Source organism: Sander lucioperca, chromosome 17 (assembly GCF_008315115.2).
Source record: "Sander lucioperca isolate FBNREF2018 chromosome 17, SLUC_FBN_1.2, whole genome shotgun sequence".
In the NCBI taxonomy this organism is placed as follows: domain Eukaryota; kingdom Metazoa; phylum Chordata; class Actinopteri; order Perciformes; family Percidae; genus Sander; species Sander lucioperca.
Window position 1 is genome coordinate 4,984,262 of NC_050189.1, and position 16,717 is coordinate 5,000,978.

The 16,717-nt window shown below is 39.2% G+C and overlaps 1 protein-coding gene across 1 annotated transcript; it reads left to right on the top strand.

The window, feature by feature from the left end:
- Positions 1 to 1,273: 1,273 nt before the first annotated feature.
- mmp14a (matrix metallopeptidase 14a (membrane-inserted)) lies at positions 1,274 to 16,048 on the top strand. Its single transcript, XM_031289924.2, has 10 exons — positions 1,274 to 1,721; positions 9,834 to 9,982; positions 10,194 to 10,316; positions 11,020 to 11,327; positions 11,439 to 11,600; positions 12,373 to 12,512; positions 12,720 to 12,858; positions 13,039 to 13,189; positions 13,880 to 13,995; positions 14,506 to 16,048. The coding sequence occupies exons 1-10, from the start codon at positions 1,638 to 1,640 to the stop codon at positions 14,796 to 14,798; spliced, it is 1,665 nt and encodes a 554-aa protein (XP_031145784.1). The 5' UTR covers positions 1,274 to 1,637; the 3' UTR covers positions 14,799 to 16,048.
- Positions 16,049 to 16,717: the final 669 nt, after the last annotated feature.

Here is a 16,717-nt window from a genome sequence, read left to right on the forward strand (position 1 = left end):
CAACAGAGTGAAAACATTGTCATTTCCCCTTGTGGGATTAATAAAGTTACATTACACTTCTACCCTACCACATTTCAGCATTGGAAGAAAAAATATCCTGATCCTTTAAGACATGTTTTAGGACACACAAAACCACTATATGTAGACTATGTATGTATGTATGTATGTAAAGGCTATTTAACTTATGTTCATTTACAAAGGATTTCAATACTTCTTCCAATGCTGTCTTGCTTTGAATATTAATGTGGGTCTGATCTGGTTTTTCTACTCACAAAGTGAAATTACCTCATCAATTCTTAAAATGACATACTCTTCCTCCCTCAATGAAAAATCCAGATATGGTTGTTTAAATATTTTCCATTTCAAATGGTTAACTGCGGGATGCAAGATGTCTCCTACTTCACTGTTAAGTCCATTCTCAGTGTTTGTGTGCTGGAGGTTTTAAGTTTCCATATTACACTTGTATAAACAGCATATTTGACCACGACTGGCTTCTAAACCAGTTGTGTTGTTACAAAATCCTCTTGTATGTCTACATTTGCAAAATATGTGTTTGAGTGTAGGGGAAGTAACAAAGTAACAATAATGCATTTTAAAAATACTGCAAAGGTCATGCATTTGCATTTTTACTTTGGGGCCTATACTAAAAGTAGGCCTACAGAAGTGTTTTTGGACAGATGTACTTACAAAATCAAAAGTAAAATAACAGAATGGTTGTAGTCAGTGTTATGTTATCATATTGGATCTACTGATGCATGCATGTGTAGCATTCTAATGTTGGTCAAGGTAATTGAATTAATTGTCATACAACTGTAGTTTGATCTAGAGAAATGCTTCAACCTTTATAAATTGATGATATGGTTTTGATAAAATGTTTGTTCCTTAAAGTCACTCATAACTAGAAGGCTATGACTTTTAATTAAATAAAGTTTTGAAGTTAAGAATTCTTATTACAGGACTTTTACTTGCAATGGTGTATTTTTAAATGGTGATATTTTTTACTTAAAGTAAAATGTCAGAGTTTCTTTGAAACTAAAAAAAGAGTCAAACTAAGTTAAGTTGTCTTTCATAAATCATTTCAAACAAAAGAGATAAGCATCTTTTCAAATTTGCCTATAATGTTTTCGAATTCCGGTTGGTAAAATAATATCTTTCTCTGTAACCTGGTCAGCCATGAAAAAAATGACGTCTGCACATCTGGAGGAGGACCCAGAGGAAAATCCATATCTCTCTCTCTCTCTCTCTCTCTCTCTCTCTCTCTCTCTCTCTCTCTCTCTCTCTCTCTCTCGTGACCACGTCCACACACGCTGGCTGCAGACAATCCTAGCAGAGGACAGGAAACCAAACTATGAAGCTTTAGGAAACACCAGCTGAGCATTTGTCACAGCTCACTGATGATTTTAACATTTTGTTCAATGTTTTCAACTCAGCTCTGACTTTGAAGGAGTCGCTTTTGTCCAGAAAAGCTGTCCGGTGCGCTCACAGTGTCCATGTGGATACCACAAAGAGTTTTGTGCCACGTTTTAAAAGCATAACGGAGTAGCATCGATCGATTTGTTTTTTAGTTTGCTGTCAGGACGGCGGGACTTCTGTACAAAGATTCCTGAACTTGTTTGGGGCAGTTTGCAGATAGAAGAATGCTGCCCCAGCTCCTCACCCTGGCCTGTGGTCTCTGCTGCTTTGGTTTTATCTCCGTCACTGCAAATGTACTAAAAGCAGAGGTATGTATAATAGAAATCATAATTCATTCACTTGAAACAATGCAAAGTGATACATACCGGAATTTGAGCAGATTTAAAGTGTGTCTAGCTGTTATGTTTAAACAACTTGAATTTGAAATGTTCTTTATTTTCTAATGTTGTTAATTGTTTACCAATTACAGTTTCTACAATATCCCTGAAAGGTATAGATGGAACGCCTAAGTTATACATTGATCATTATTTGATTGTATTTTTAACCCCTTATTGTAACACTAGTGTCTTTCTAATGTTTACTAGGTTTTCTCTAATCTTGCAATAGCAAGGGAGGAACTGTTTTTGTTCCCATGTTTATGCTGCCTCCCTGAAACACTGTTACAAGAGCTGTTTAAAACACTCCATCTGAGTAGAAACTGTAACAAGAGATGCAACTTCTTCCAGGGAAAAAAATGTCATGAGTCTAAAACTTTTGTGGAGGGGGGGGGGTCCAGCCATGCAGGGGCAGAAACCTCAGCTGAGCTGCTTTGTTCTGAGAGAAAAGGGTGTAGTGGTGGTACGGGGGAGGGGGTTAATGGTTTTCATCTGCCTGTGTAGACTGCACATAGGCCGGGAAGCTGGTCACAACAAGCCAGACATAAGTTGCTCCATCTGTAGATTGTAGGCTGTAGGCCTCAGGCTGTGACACCTGAGGCATAGAGACACTAAAGTGCAGTTTAGCCTTCAACTAAACAACAGATTTTGTCATTAGGTCCCATGCAGCTTTGTAAATGATTGGGTACGAGCAGTCTGAGCACCTCTGGCTCTGAGCCCATTTTACATTTGGTCTGTTGGTAGTTCTGGATGTCATAAGGAGTTTTGATGTGAACATTTAAACACCACATCCTCAGTGTTTAGTCACAATAAGTCATACTGCCAAGAACTGCACATATACAAGGGGTTTCTCTGTGAAAGAATGCACCACTAAAAGGTAGCTGTCACAGGAAATTGATTCACAGAGCAAAAAGTATATTAGCTACAACTGAGTTTAAGTTGAGTCTGTGCTGTAGTTCTAGGTGGACAGGATGCACGAAGGAGCGAAGGAGGACCTTAGTCACTGACCACAAGTTGCTGGCATGTGAGTCAAGCCAGACATGGTGGATAACTCAGAGAGTCAGACAGTTTATAAGACGCCACAGGCAGAACACACCGACAGTGATGGATGTCTGTAAACAAAGTGAGAAAACATGACTGTTTACAGCTGTGTATAATACCTCTAATATATATCACTTCAGTGCTAAACAGTGCAGGACTTAATGTGAGACATCAGATGAAGAGTGTCTCATGTTGTGTACACAGTGTTGTGATGCTGTCAGACATGGCACTCAGTCCTGATGCAGAAAGAGGATAAGAATTAATTATGGGTTCAGGATTACATCACCTGAGAGCTGGATATGAACCCTGTGATCAAAAGATAGACTTGTCTGTGTGTGGAGAAAGCAGACGGACAGCAAATATAGGCGAAACAAAAAAAAAGCAACAACTGAGTGACATAAATGTTTATTTAAAGTCGACAAAGCTCCTCTGGGGGGGGGGGTTGAGAAAGCAGAACTCTGACAGAGTAACTGAGTTTAGAGGAATTTTGTGGTTTATCAGTGTTGCTCAACATCCAAATATCCCTCTCTGACTTCACTCAAACTAACAAACTAAATATACTTAATCCATGCTGAGTGAAAAGAGAAGCTCCACCAATAGAGAAATAAGACTTCCACTTTTCTGTGAAAATGACGAGTACCTTTGCGGCCTCCGGCATCTGATTTCATTTACTGCTTTTGCCTTGTCTAACCTTTCTTTATTTAAATAAAAAGCTTAGCGGGACCTTGTGAGTAAAGGAAGTGGGCAGCAATAAAAAAAAAAAACAGGGTCTAAAACAGGATCTCTCCATATCTGGCTAAAAGAATCTGGAGATTTCCCGTTGCCATCTGGAGACACATGTCTTGTGATTCCAGCAGAGGGTTACAGACTTGGTCAAAACACATCTGGGTTCAGGTCTCTTTATCTCGGCTAGAATGAGTGTTGATGTAGCATCAAAAGAAAAAGCCTTGCTCCACATCTGGTGCACGCTGCTTTGACAGGCAGCGATTGACACTTAAGAAATGTTAAAGTAATCAGCTGGATCGGTCTTAATGAGAAACTGATGGACTTCAAGGAAGAAAGGGAGCTTATCGCTGCCCTGCTGCACCACAGAAAATGGTGCACCTTGTTAGGTAACACAGAGGACATCAAAGAGGGAAAGTTTCCTCTGTGATGTTAGAAAATGCAGGTTTTGAAGATAGATGCATGCATTTCTTATAGGTTTTAGTCTGGAGTGCTCAGCTGGTTGGATTTGACTAAAGATGTAGGCCAGATGTTCTGAACCAGCCATCTGGTAGAGGTAGAGAGCTCTCTTTGAAAAGACTCCAGGCAGTGGTGGAAAGTAACTAAGTACATTTACTCAAGTACTGTACTTATTTTTACAGTGTTTTTATTTTCTGCTACTTTATACTTCCACTCCACTACATTTCAGAGGGAAATATTCTACTTTTTACTCCAAGACATGAATGATTACTGTAAAATATGATGCATTATCATAATCTACCCAACAGTATATACAGTAGTTATAGCTTGTTATACACACAATAATTGTGGTTGGACCATGTAGCCTATTAGTAAATTGACATGATCACCTTTATTACAAAATTCAAATAGGTGACAAAAACAATCTCAACTCAAGGTTTTCTTACTAGCTTTGTTTTGGACCCTTTACCTCCATCAGCCGACTGAGTTTTTCTCGTCATGGAGCAACAGTAGCTACGTAGGTGTTGCCCCAACTATAACATTAAAACCAACCAATGCATATCCATGTTAATGCACCATTTATGATCTAATAATGTGTTTTATAAATAGGCCATTCTGCATGTATTTTGCTATATTTTGCTGCTAACATTGTTAGCTACTATACTTACTTAAAAAGAATCTAAATACATCTTGTGTTGTAAGTGGTCTAAGTGGAGTTAATTTCTTCAATACTGTTTATTCTATCACAATTCATCATATTTTATAAGCTCCTTTTATATTTGGTTTGTCAAATGTGGTGCAGTAACAAGTACAATGTCTGTCTTTATTAAGTATATATATATTAACACACTATTTATCTATTTATTATTATTTATCTAGTTGCATCACTGCCACCATAGAAAACGTATTCATGTAACGTTATCCAGTTACTGTTGGCTTGTATATTTCACTAAAGCAGAATAAGGGATTTTATTTGACCTGTTTGACCCAGCAGAAATAGAAATGTTTGCACGGTGCTGCTGTGAGTGCTAACTGGGTCAGAGACGCCAAGAAATGAAGGCAATGTGAGATTGAGCCCCTCATGAGCAGAATTCTCAGTTTTTTCCGTTGGCACCGAGCAAGAGGAACAACTGACTCAGTCCCTCAAATTTAAATTCAGCTGTACTCCTAACCCCTCTCTCTCTCCCCTCTCAATTTTCTTTTACTGTTCTTCCTTCTAATGTCATTACCTCTCCTTCGCTAATGTAACTCTGCACTTTAAATCATCTTCTTCTGTCCTTTACCCTCTTGTCTGTCAATTTTCGTCCCTGGTGAGATTTATGTATCCAACTCATTTCTCAGGGTCGAAAAAAAAACAGATTCACAATAAAAATCAGTGGTTTATAGAGGCAGCTTGAAACAAATATTGTTTTGACACTTGGTAGCATTGGTATACACAAAAAGATGACCTTTGGAAATGTTTAATAGACACGTTACTGCAATACTAAGTGTATACATGCTTAAATATACACAAACTCACATCCTTATCCCTATTTAATACATAGTTTATTTTATTGCATAAATATAGAAAGACACCCACGTTAGATGTTCAGACGAAAGGAGAGTTAAACCTTCTAAGAAATGTCATCATTCTCCAATTTATTTTACCGCAGCAGTTATAAATGCACAGGGGATTTTTTACCATTTTGTTTATAACTCTTGTAGGAACTTGTGGTTTCCTTTTTATAATGCATCCGGAAAAACAAATTTCATCGCAGTCTCATGTGAATGTGAGTCAGAGTGTGTGACAATAGATGGCTCCCACATGTCCTATGATGCGTGACGGGACATTGAGATGTCACATACATGCTGCTCGGCATCATGCTCACATTTTTGAAGTGTTGATACTCTCTGTAATAAGTGGATTTTGTGTTGTGAAGTAGCAACAGAGAACTTTACAAGGGCCTGGAAAGCTCCAGATTGACTGTATCAACTGGCTTGTGCTAATTTATTTAAACATTTGTATCCAGCACTAAATCAACTGACATGGTTAGAAGCCTTAAAGAAGTAGGCCCTGCTGTATGAGGACATAGCTTGAGGAGGATATCTCATCTGTGTTCTACTACTACTATCTACTTTTAAAACCATTATTAGTTCAAGTTTGTTAACCGGTAACGACCACACAGGGTCTTCATCAGGGCGGATGTAGTAGAGACAGATTTATTACAGCTGGTACTCTGAACATACACTGAATATAGACAATATAACACTGAGTGCCTGTAATGAAATTACCCCACAGCAAACCTAAAACCATGGGGTGCTGTTCTAGTTTAGAAACGTTTCACAGATTGCACACATTGAGTGTGAAAGGAATGGAGGGTCAATGGGGGCCCAGCAACTTATGGTTGCCCCAGGGACATTTGCAAGTTAATACAGCCAGGTGAAGTACAATATTTAGATTATTATGTTCTGATCTTGAGAATACAATGATTGCAGGCAGCTATCTGCAGTGGTGCTTTGGAGGGAGCAAACTACACCTACCTCAGTTTTTAGATATTTAAAGTTTCTTTAATCAGTTATCAATAAACTAACTAAGATTACATTTTTGATGAATCCGCTGATTATTTTCTCAAATAATTGAACCACTTGCTCCACAAAAAGTCAGAAAGAAACACTCAATATACCTTTACTGTTCAATAGTTTTCACATATAAATCTAATTAAGTGCACAAGTGATGATTCACCTTTATGGAATTTAGAGTTTCCACTGATTATTTTCATTATGTAGTAATCTGTAGATTGTTTTCTTAGTTAATCATTTGATCATTTGATTCATAGAATGTCAGACACAATTTCCCCAAAGCCCAAAGCAACATATTCAAAATGTTAATGTTGTCCAACCAACAGTCCAAAACCCCAGAATATTCAGTCTAGTAGAATTTAAGAAAACACAAAAGCAGCATATCCTCACATTTAAGATGCAGGAACATTTGAGTGTGTCTTTTTTTTTGCTAAACAATGACTTAAATGATCAAATTATTATGAAAATCTGTCCAAATAATTAATTGTTCCAGCTCTACATAAGACAGTAAGGTCACAGTAGGGTCACAGAATCCATGTTTGACATCCCACAGCTCCACCGAAACAACCTCTTCCACCACCTTTACATCACGCTGGTTGTGTTTCAGTGTCTGTGCATTATACATTCAGACTTCACGTCACTGCACACACACACTGCACACACTCAGCGGTGTGTTTACCAAACCCGCAGCCAGCCCTTTGACCACACATGGCCGTGTAGCAAGCTACCTAGCTATGCTGAGGCCAACAATACCAGCCATGTACAAGTCTCAATAAATAGAAGCTTTGATGGTGGCTGCTGGGAGTTCCAGGGAGGAGGGGTGCATGCTGGGATACCTGGCGTCTCAACCGGAGGTGGTGGTGGTGGTGTGTGCAGTAGTTTGGGACTAGAGGGAGAGAAATGGAGGTCTTGATGGTGTTGGGGGAGACTTTTCAGGGGAGTGTTTTTATAGAAGCAGACGCGTCACCACACTGGAGCCACTGGACACACTAGCAGCAGTCAGAGGGGAGGCAGAGAAAGTAAATTTGGTTGGTGTTACAGAGAGAGTCAGGGGATAAATTAGATTAACTAGATGCTTAAAAAATTCAGAGAAATCTTGAAGAACTTGTGAGAAGGGAAATGCAGAGATGGAGAGAAGGGGGATAAGTTGCCTTTCTGCAGGTCGTCATAAGTGAACCTTGTTCTCTGGCCTTTCTGACCAGCACTTTACTAACAGTAGCTGTGTGTGCCCAGGCAGTATACGGCCAGGTAGTCTGGCCATGCAGTTGCTACATTTTCATCCCTCCCCCCTGCTTTTCCTTTTACTTGTCAGAGGAAGGCTTGACGAGAAAAACAGCACTAATGGTGGAATAAGAGAGATATCTGAGGTTAAGATGACGCTAACGAAGGAATTCAGGGTAATTCCACCAACTAAATCTGTGGTGGAGATGAAGATGTGTGTTTGACTCTGTGTGCAGATACATGAGTGGAAACACACGGTTTAAGATGCACTAAAGATTCTACATTCCAACAAAAAAGGGCCAGGAGATGAGAAGATCGATACCACTCTTATGTTTGTGTATTAAATATGGAGCTAAAGCTCAAGGCCGGTCAGCTTAGTTTAGCACAAAGAGTGAAAACAGGGGAAAACTGCTCGACTGGCTCTTTCTTACGGTATCAATGCTATAAATCTTCTCATAAATATTCTCGCAAATACTTCTGGAAATGTTGAACTATTCCTTTAAGTCTTAGACCACCAGCAGCAGGCAGTGGAAAGAATAGGCTGGCCTTTCCTGTGTAAAGATAAATAGTGGTGGTTTTGGTTGACATGAAGGCAGACAGAGAGAGAGGAGTAGGTGGCGGACAGACATTTTCAGTGGCAGGGAGATCTTAAACTCAAGCTTTGAGGAACCCAAATGTTGCTGAAAATTTTACTTTTTCCAGCATTATGACCGCCAGTTGTCTTTGGCTGCAATCGTCTAGACAGACTTCTGGGTCATCGTGACTAAAATGACATCAGTGTTTTCAGATTGTGTTTTATTTGGCTCTCTCGCCCCTGCTTATGACCCTACAACAAAGTTCCCCCTAACTAGTTCAGCATAAATTAAGGGGGCATGCAAGGATTTGGTGTTGGGTTTTAGGAGTTTACACATGGGATAATGTCACAGTCACATAAAAAAACGGCAATAAATTTAAAATGCTGAGTTACCGTTACAGTGTGTGTTGGCTGCTGTAGGAGTCAGTATGTAGCTTAACAAGTCACACAAAACCACACACACACACATTTTGTCTCCCTTTATTTACCATGCAATCTGGGTAATGTATCTGAGCTCAGAGACGCAGGTCCAAACAAGCTCTGAAAGTTGACTGGAAGTAGAAAAACACCCACAGGTTCACACAAGTGGCCAATCCCTTCTTTTCTGTTGACTAAGATGTTTTCAGGTGGGTTTTCTGTTGTTTCTGGCGTGTCTGACTACGAGCAGACTGAGAAAATCACAGAGAGAGATATTTATTATGTGTTGCAACACTCCTAATTACTGCTTAGAAAAAATAAAAGCCTCTTGTAGTAACAATATCATTGTATTTTAGCAGATAATTTACATTTTCCATGTATTCCTTTACCTTTACCAAAACACTATGTACTGAATGGAGCAGCCAAAATAAACTAGGTTTTAGGGGTTTAGGTGTCCCAAGATTTAGATTTTGCTGCTTGGATCTTGACATGAGAAAGGCTACATGCAACCCTATGCAGTGGTGTTTTCAGGGCAGCAATCTCACCTCCTTGTCTGCATAAATAAAGTCTCTTATCTGCTTGATTAGCCATTTTATTATCTATATTTTTCTCAACTAAGCTATTTATTGTCGGGTCTATAAAATGACAAAAAAGAAAGAATTACAAATGATGAAGTTATGTATTAAAAATGCATATTTTAGAAGTGTATCACATTTTTGGAAAACAGTATTCATATATAAGATCTTAAATATGCAGCAGATTCCCAGAGTGAACATTTAAGCATGTAGACTGCATCACAATAAAACACTCAATAGATGAACTTTTTTCAGCCTTATATCTTCTTGACACGCTAACCTAGCCCACCTGTGAAGATCACATATGATTATCTTCGTGACATTTCATTTTTAGTAATAATAACTATATAAGTCTTATGGTGCTATCTGTTAAGCTAAGGCCAACAGGAAATGAAATAGTTGTCCACACAATCAAAGTGTCAATTAATATGTTAACAAATAGACCTTCATTATGTTCTCTCTCCCTCTCTCTTGCAGGGTTGGCTGCAGCAGTATGGCTACCTGCCTCCAGGTGATGTCAGAGCCCAGGCTATCCGCTCACCAAAGTCCATTGAAATAGCGATATCAAACATGCAGAGGTTTTACGGTTTGACTGTCACTGGCTCCATAGACTCCAACACGTTAGAGTGAGTCCTGAACGACAGCAACATTTTTATAGCACATAACTGCATAACTGCTTTCAAATGTTCAAGCCGTCAGATCATTCGATGACTTGGGATTAAAAAAGGAGTTAAGAGAGTCTATGAAAGCAATATTGCTATTTACAAATAATGTGTCCTTCAGTTGAGTCCAAATATTTGAAGTTAAGAACTGGGAATTTTATTTTGCTGTTGCCAGGGCGATGAGCCGGCCGCGGTGTGGCGTCCCAGACAAGTTTGGCCCGGAGCTGAAAACCAACCTGAGGAGGAAGAGATACGCCGTGCAGGGTCTGAAGTGGGAAAAGTCTGAGGTGACCTTCAGGTACACACCTAGCTGTTTAATATTTTTGGCTTTCACGACCAAAGTTTCACATGTAAACATGATTTATTATGCAGGTGAAGATACACACTATTGTTTTTTTTATTATAAAGTCATCTTTAAATTATTTTCTTGGATTGATCATTTGATCTATAAATGTGAAAAATGCTCATTACAGTTTCCTAGAGAAGTTGAAATATTCATATTGCTTGTTTTGTCCGAACAACAGTCCAAAACCAAAAGATATTCAGTTTTCTATAATAAAAGAAGACTAAGAAAACAAGTATTCACATTTTGAAGTGGGAACCACTGAAAACGTATTCTCAGAACTTGTTGCCAATCATTTTTTTTTTCTGTCAGTCAATTAATTGAATAATCTTTTAAGCTCTAATGAAATTAAACACTTTTTAAACTCAAAAACCAAACTCTAAATATTACTACTACTAATAAAACAATTGGAAAAAACTTAATTAATGTCTGGAATTTAACTGCCTTTTTGACTTAAGTGTAATTGCTTAATAATAGTGGAGTAATCTGCTTTATTCTACATGTATTAATGATACAGACACTTGTTTTTAGACCATTTTACAATGAATACAAGACTAAAGACTGCGGACTGATCTACAGTCATGTTTGATATATTAGACTTAACTTAATTAGACTATAGAGTCGGCATAAATCCCCGTCTTTTCGTACTTCCTAACAGCATACAGAACTACACCCCTAAGATCGGAGAGCGAGCCACATATGAAGCTATCCGAAAAGCCTTCAAGGTGTGGGAGAACGTGATCCCGCTCACCTTCAGGGAGATCCCATACAGCCACATCAGGGACAAGGTCGACAAGTTCGCAGACATCATGCTCTCGTTCTCATCGGGTTTCCATGGCGACAGCACACCGTTTGACGGCGAGGGCGGCTTCCTGGCTCACGCTTACTTCCCCGGACACGGCATCGGGGGAGACACGCACTTTGACCTTGCTGAGCCCTGGACCACCGGGAACACAGACCAGGGCGGTAAGAGAGAGAAGAGCAGACGGTGACATGTAGATCCTAGAAGGAAGAGAAAAATAAACTGAATGTTATCTTTCTCTCACTCTCTCTCTCTCTCTCTCTCTCTCTCTGAAGGTAATGATGTTTTCCTGGTGGCTGTCCATGAGCTTGGTCATGCTCTGGGTCTGGAGCACTCCAACGACCCCTCTGCCATCATGGCCCCCTTCTACCAGTGGTTTGAAACGGAAAACTTCCAGCTCCCAGACGACGACCGCAGAGGCATCCAAGCAATCTATGGTGGGTTGTTCTCCTAAAGGAAGTGGGAATGTATGGTATATATTTGCAGTGATGTTCCTTTTATAACATCCACCACCTTTTAGCCACCACTGTTCCTCTCAGGGGACGTTAGTACTAAGTAGAACATTGACATACTGTCAGTAGTACTATAAAATGTTATCTACATGTAACATACTGTATTGATAGACTAGACTAGACCCTAACAAGAGAGTCTGCAGCCTCTCTGAGGCTTTACTTAGTCACAGCGATGCGCTGAGCAAAATGCTAACATGCTGATGTTTCTCAGGAATAATCTTTAACATTTTTCCCATCTTAATTTAGCATGTTGGCATGCTTACATTTGCTAATTAGCACTAAACACAAAATACAACAGAGGCTGATGGGAATGCCATTATCTTTGCAGGTATTTAGTCATAAAACAAAGTATTGAACACATTAAGATGTTAACCTGATGATGGTGCCATCCAATAGATGTTGAGACCTTTCACTCAAAACCCAAAATGTGAACCTGACGGTGGCGCTAGAAGAAAAGACAAAGGATCAACAAAGTCAGTAGTCTTCATCATCTGAATTATGCAACAGAGTTAAAAGGATTCATCACCTGGGAACAATGAATGTGTGTACAGAATTTCATGGCCACACATTTAGTAGTTGTTAAGATATTTCAGTCCGGACCAAAGTGGTGGAGTCGACATCGTGTTCGTACATACATACGTTGAATTATATGTTATTAACCATTTCTCTCTTCTCTCTCACAACATCTTTCCCACAGGATCCAAGTCTGGGGCTCCCCCACCTCCCCCACCTCCCCCTCGACCCACAAAGCCGTCCACCCCTGACAATGGCCCAGACATCTGTGAGGGACACTTCGACACCATTGCTATCCTCAGAGGGGAAAAGTTTGTATTTAAGGTACAGGAGAACATTTTTTCTCAAACATTTAAATGTTCTCAGAAACCAAATAATAGACTTTTCTCACCGCAGACGTTTTTGACTTGTCATAATAGGATACACACAGGTGTTACAAATAATAACAATGGTTCTGTTTGATGCAAGTATCCCACTAATAAACAAATTAACTAAAGATCTTCTAATCTATGTGTATGTGTGTGTTTGCAGGACAAGTGGTTTTGGCGTGTGCGTAACAACAAGGTGTTGCCAGGTTACCCGATGGCCATCAGTCACTTCTGGAAGGGCCTGCCATCAAACATCAACGCAGCCTACGAGAGGGATGATGGGAAGTTTATCTTCTTTAAAGGTAGGTTCCATCTGAGATTCGGTTGGAACCAGATTTGGGATAATTGAGTCACTGCAGCTGCTCAAGTGATGAACTTCATGTGTTAATTGTTATGACTTCTTTCATCTCTTTTTCTTCAGTTTTTTCTGTTTTCTGTCTCATTTCTGATCATCTTCCTGTTTTTCTTTCTTACATCTCCAGCTGATAGGTACTGGGTTTTTAATGAGAACAGCATGGAAAAGGATTCCCCCAAGAGCCTGAAAGACCTGGGCACCAGTCTACCTAAAGACAAGATCGATGCTGCTCTCTTCTACACACCGACAGGACAGACGTACTTTTTCAGAGGCACTAAGTGAGTCCGTCCACTATCTATTTAGGGTTCACACATACACTTAAAGTATGGTGAACTTTTTCTATGTGGAATCTGATCTGTTAAGCCTCTTTTGCATTTGTGAAAACAATGTTTCTTTTCTTTCTGAAGAGAAGTTAAAACAAGTTATTCCCCCAGTTTAGTCCTCATTTCAAAGGCCCAATGACTGACAGTACTTCTTCGTCGTCCTCTTGCACTTTTCTTCTATGAAACATTATGGGAGCATTCCTGCAGCACTCATGCATAGATTTACCTTTTGCCCAAACAAATACTGCTCATACTTTTTTGTACAGTTGTAGTTACCTGTCCTAACTTGTACTTTTATCGTGATTATCAGTGAACTAGTTATGAAGGTAGCATCCCACATTTCAGTTCTCTGACTCACACTCCCGGTCTTTGATTTATTTGCCGAGATTTATTGCGTATGTAAACAAAAGAAGAAAAATAGTAAAGTCCTTAATAATAATAATAATAATCTGTCTCTCTAAATTTAAAGAGATGGAGTCTAAAATATGTCAGAATCACCCTAAAAACTACCATGTCATTTCCGTGTAATTGTAGAATATAAATGAGGACATGCACCTTGTTGTTTCCCTACAGTCTTAGTTGTATGAATGAATCACCTGAAGCAGTTAGATCTTTGATTGTTTTGTGTCTTGGTGTCATTCGCAGGTACTACCGTTTCAACGAGCAGACTCGCACAGTGGACAGCGGTTATCCAAAGCCCATCAGCATGTGGAGCGGTGCACCGGAAAACATCAAAGCTGTCATCATGAGTGAAGATGGATGTAAGTTTTTCTCCCCATTAAACTGATCATGTGGATGTCGATATTTCAAGACCGAAAGCTGAAACAATAAGCCGATTATTAAACAGTCAGACAGATAATTAATCGGCAACTATTTTGACAACCGATTAATCACAAACAAAGAAAAATGCCAACATTTCTCTGTTCCAGCTTCGTAAATGTGAGGTTTTTATGTTTTTATTTGTTGATTTGTTGAGTAAAGTGAATTGATTACATTTCTTTTTACTGCTGGCCAAACAGAACAAGATTGTGGTGGGCTTTTATTTTATTTTATTTTTTTACAATTTCTTAACAATTTGCATTTTTCAAATTAACCAATCAATTATTTAATTGAGAAAATGAATGGCAGATTAATTGACAATAACAAATCCTCATTTGCAGTTCTATTGTTGACACACACTCATATACGTATAGAGCAGTTCTAACCCAAACAACAGCTGTGTTGTTGTGTTGTTGATTTAAAGCAAAACTCTTTCTCTCCACTTTCCTCAGCTTACACTTATTTCTACAAAGCCAACAAGTACTGGAAGTTCAACAACCAGTACATGAAGGTGGAGTCCGGTTACCCCAAGTCTGTGCTCACTGACTGGATGGGCTGCGAGGGCGAGGAGCCCAAGATAGGTCGGAAGGAGGAGGAGATCATCATCGGGCCGGCGGCCGTGGTGATCCCTCTCCTCTTACTGGTGCTGGTTGTGATCACTCTGGGAGCGCTTTTGTTCTTCAGGAAGTACGGCACGCCTCGACGCCTCCTCTACTGCCAGAGATCCCTCCTGGACAAGGTGTAGGCAGAGCGACGGGGTGATTGACAGACAGACTGCCACAGAGGGACAGAAAGAGAGGAGGAGAGAACGAGGGCCGGCTGAAGATGGAAACTGAGAGGAGGAAGAAACGGAAGAGGAGGAGAGAGCAACTGGAGAAAACACAGGAGAAATGGAGGGTAGGGACGATGTGTTAAGTTTTGAGTGGTTTGTATGTGCCACAACAGAGAGAAAAAAGGCCCTAGAAACTGAAATCAGGAAAATGTGTATTTGTATGTTAAGTATTTACATGTACTGTTCTGTGTTCAGAGATTAACAACATACCCACAATCTCACATAATTGTCATGCATTGCTCCCGGGTTGTGACCCAGGTCTTCACTGAATTGTCATGAGCAGGGATATACCCATGTTGACTGGCTGGGTTTGAATTTTCAAAAGGAGGGTTGAACCCTGATCAGACAACCCGGGCCAAACCCAGGTCATTGGTGTGAAAGAGATAATAGAGAAGGGAAATATACAAAGAGACTCATCAACGACTTCCTCCTGCCTCTCCTCTCTCACATCCCTGGTATAGAAAAAAAAAACATCCCTCCTTCCTTCCTCTCCTTTAACTGGACGACTCCAGCTGAACTGCTGTCTGATTAATTTACTCAGAAATTCATCATCTCTGTTAAGAGTTTTTGCTCTGAAACACATTTGCTGTTAGGTTTTTTTGGGGAGTTTTTATTCTGAAATTCATTCATTTCAACGTGACATTTTTGCAGATGTGTAACCTTGTTTCCTTATTTTGTGATAAAACAGTTCCAGATTTAAAGCAAAGTTCTGCTAATTTTACTATTTTATTGAAAACTCTGGCTTCTTGTTAATGGAAAAAAATGCTAATATTTCGGAAAGGTACTGAAAAAAATATTATTTTGATATCGTTACTCAGGTATCGTATCCGCACTAGCATGGGGAATTTTCAAATGATACCTAGCCTGCTATCTAGACGATTATCACCCATCACCATGTTCAGTTTTAGTTATTATCACCTGCCTTATGTCTAATGGGGCGGAGTATAACAGCATGTCACTTATGCACAGTGTTAGTATTGATTGATGCAGACTTTTGAAAATGCACAGATATGATTCATAATTAGTATTTGTTTAACCGGGATTATGTTCACAAAAGTCAGACTTAACACGAGGCTGCTCCCCTTGACGGTCTAGCTGCATTCACAGGCAAAACTCCAAAACACCTTCAGTGTAAGCAGTCAGACGGGAAAAAATATTTTTTTTTTAAAAACATGATGTTTTAACTCACGAATGACAGTTTTCAAACATTCCAGTACATTTGTTGTGGAATAGGAGCAGAGCTGCTTATCCAGATGTGTCAGTAAGCGGTACAGTTTCCAACAGTATGGTGCAATTTTTAATTATTATCATTGTTATGGGGAATTGTTATTATTATAAGTATGGTTATTGTTATTATTGTTCTCCTGGTAAAGTTAAAGTGACTTTTTTTTTTGCTTTTGTACATTGTCATTTGGAGTCCTGCTGGACAGAGGCATAACGTGACAATGATGGAAATGAATCCCAGTTTACACTCAGCATGTGATGAATTAGATCAGATCAGGGGGGTAAATGTGACTTCAGGGAGTCTGAAATGTTGGCACAGAATAACAAGCGATGCTATTTATGAACTTTGATTATGCTTCTTTTTTTTTTTTTACACAAATCAAAATTAGAGGTGAATTGATTTAGTGAATAACAATGATAATGGTAATGATATTTATAATGATGATCATATCAATAAAATGGAACGAGATTTTTTTTCCTGCCTGTTTTCACTTTTGTATTTCATTAGATAAAGTGAAATTAAACTATTTTCTACAATCTTGTAATACATTTCTTTTGCTTTCATATTCTCCAGTGTGGCTGAACACACACACACACACACACACACA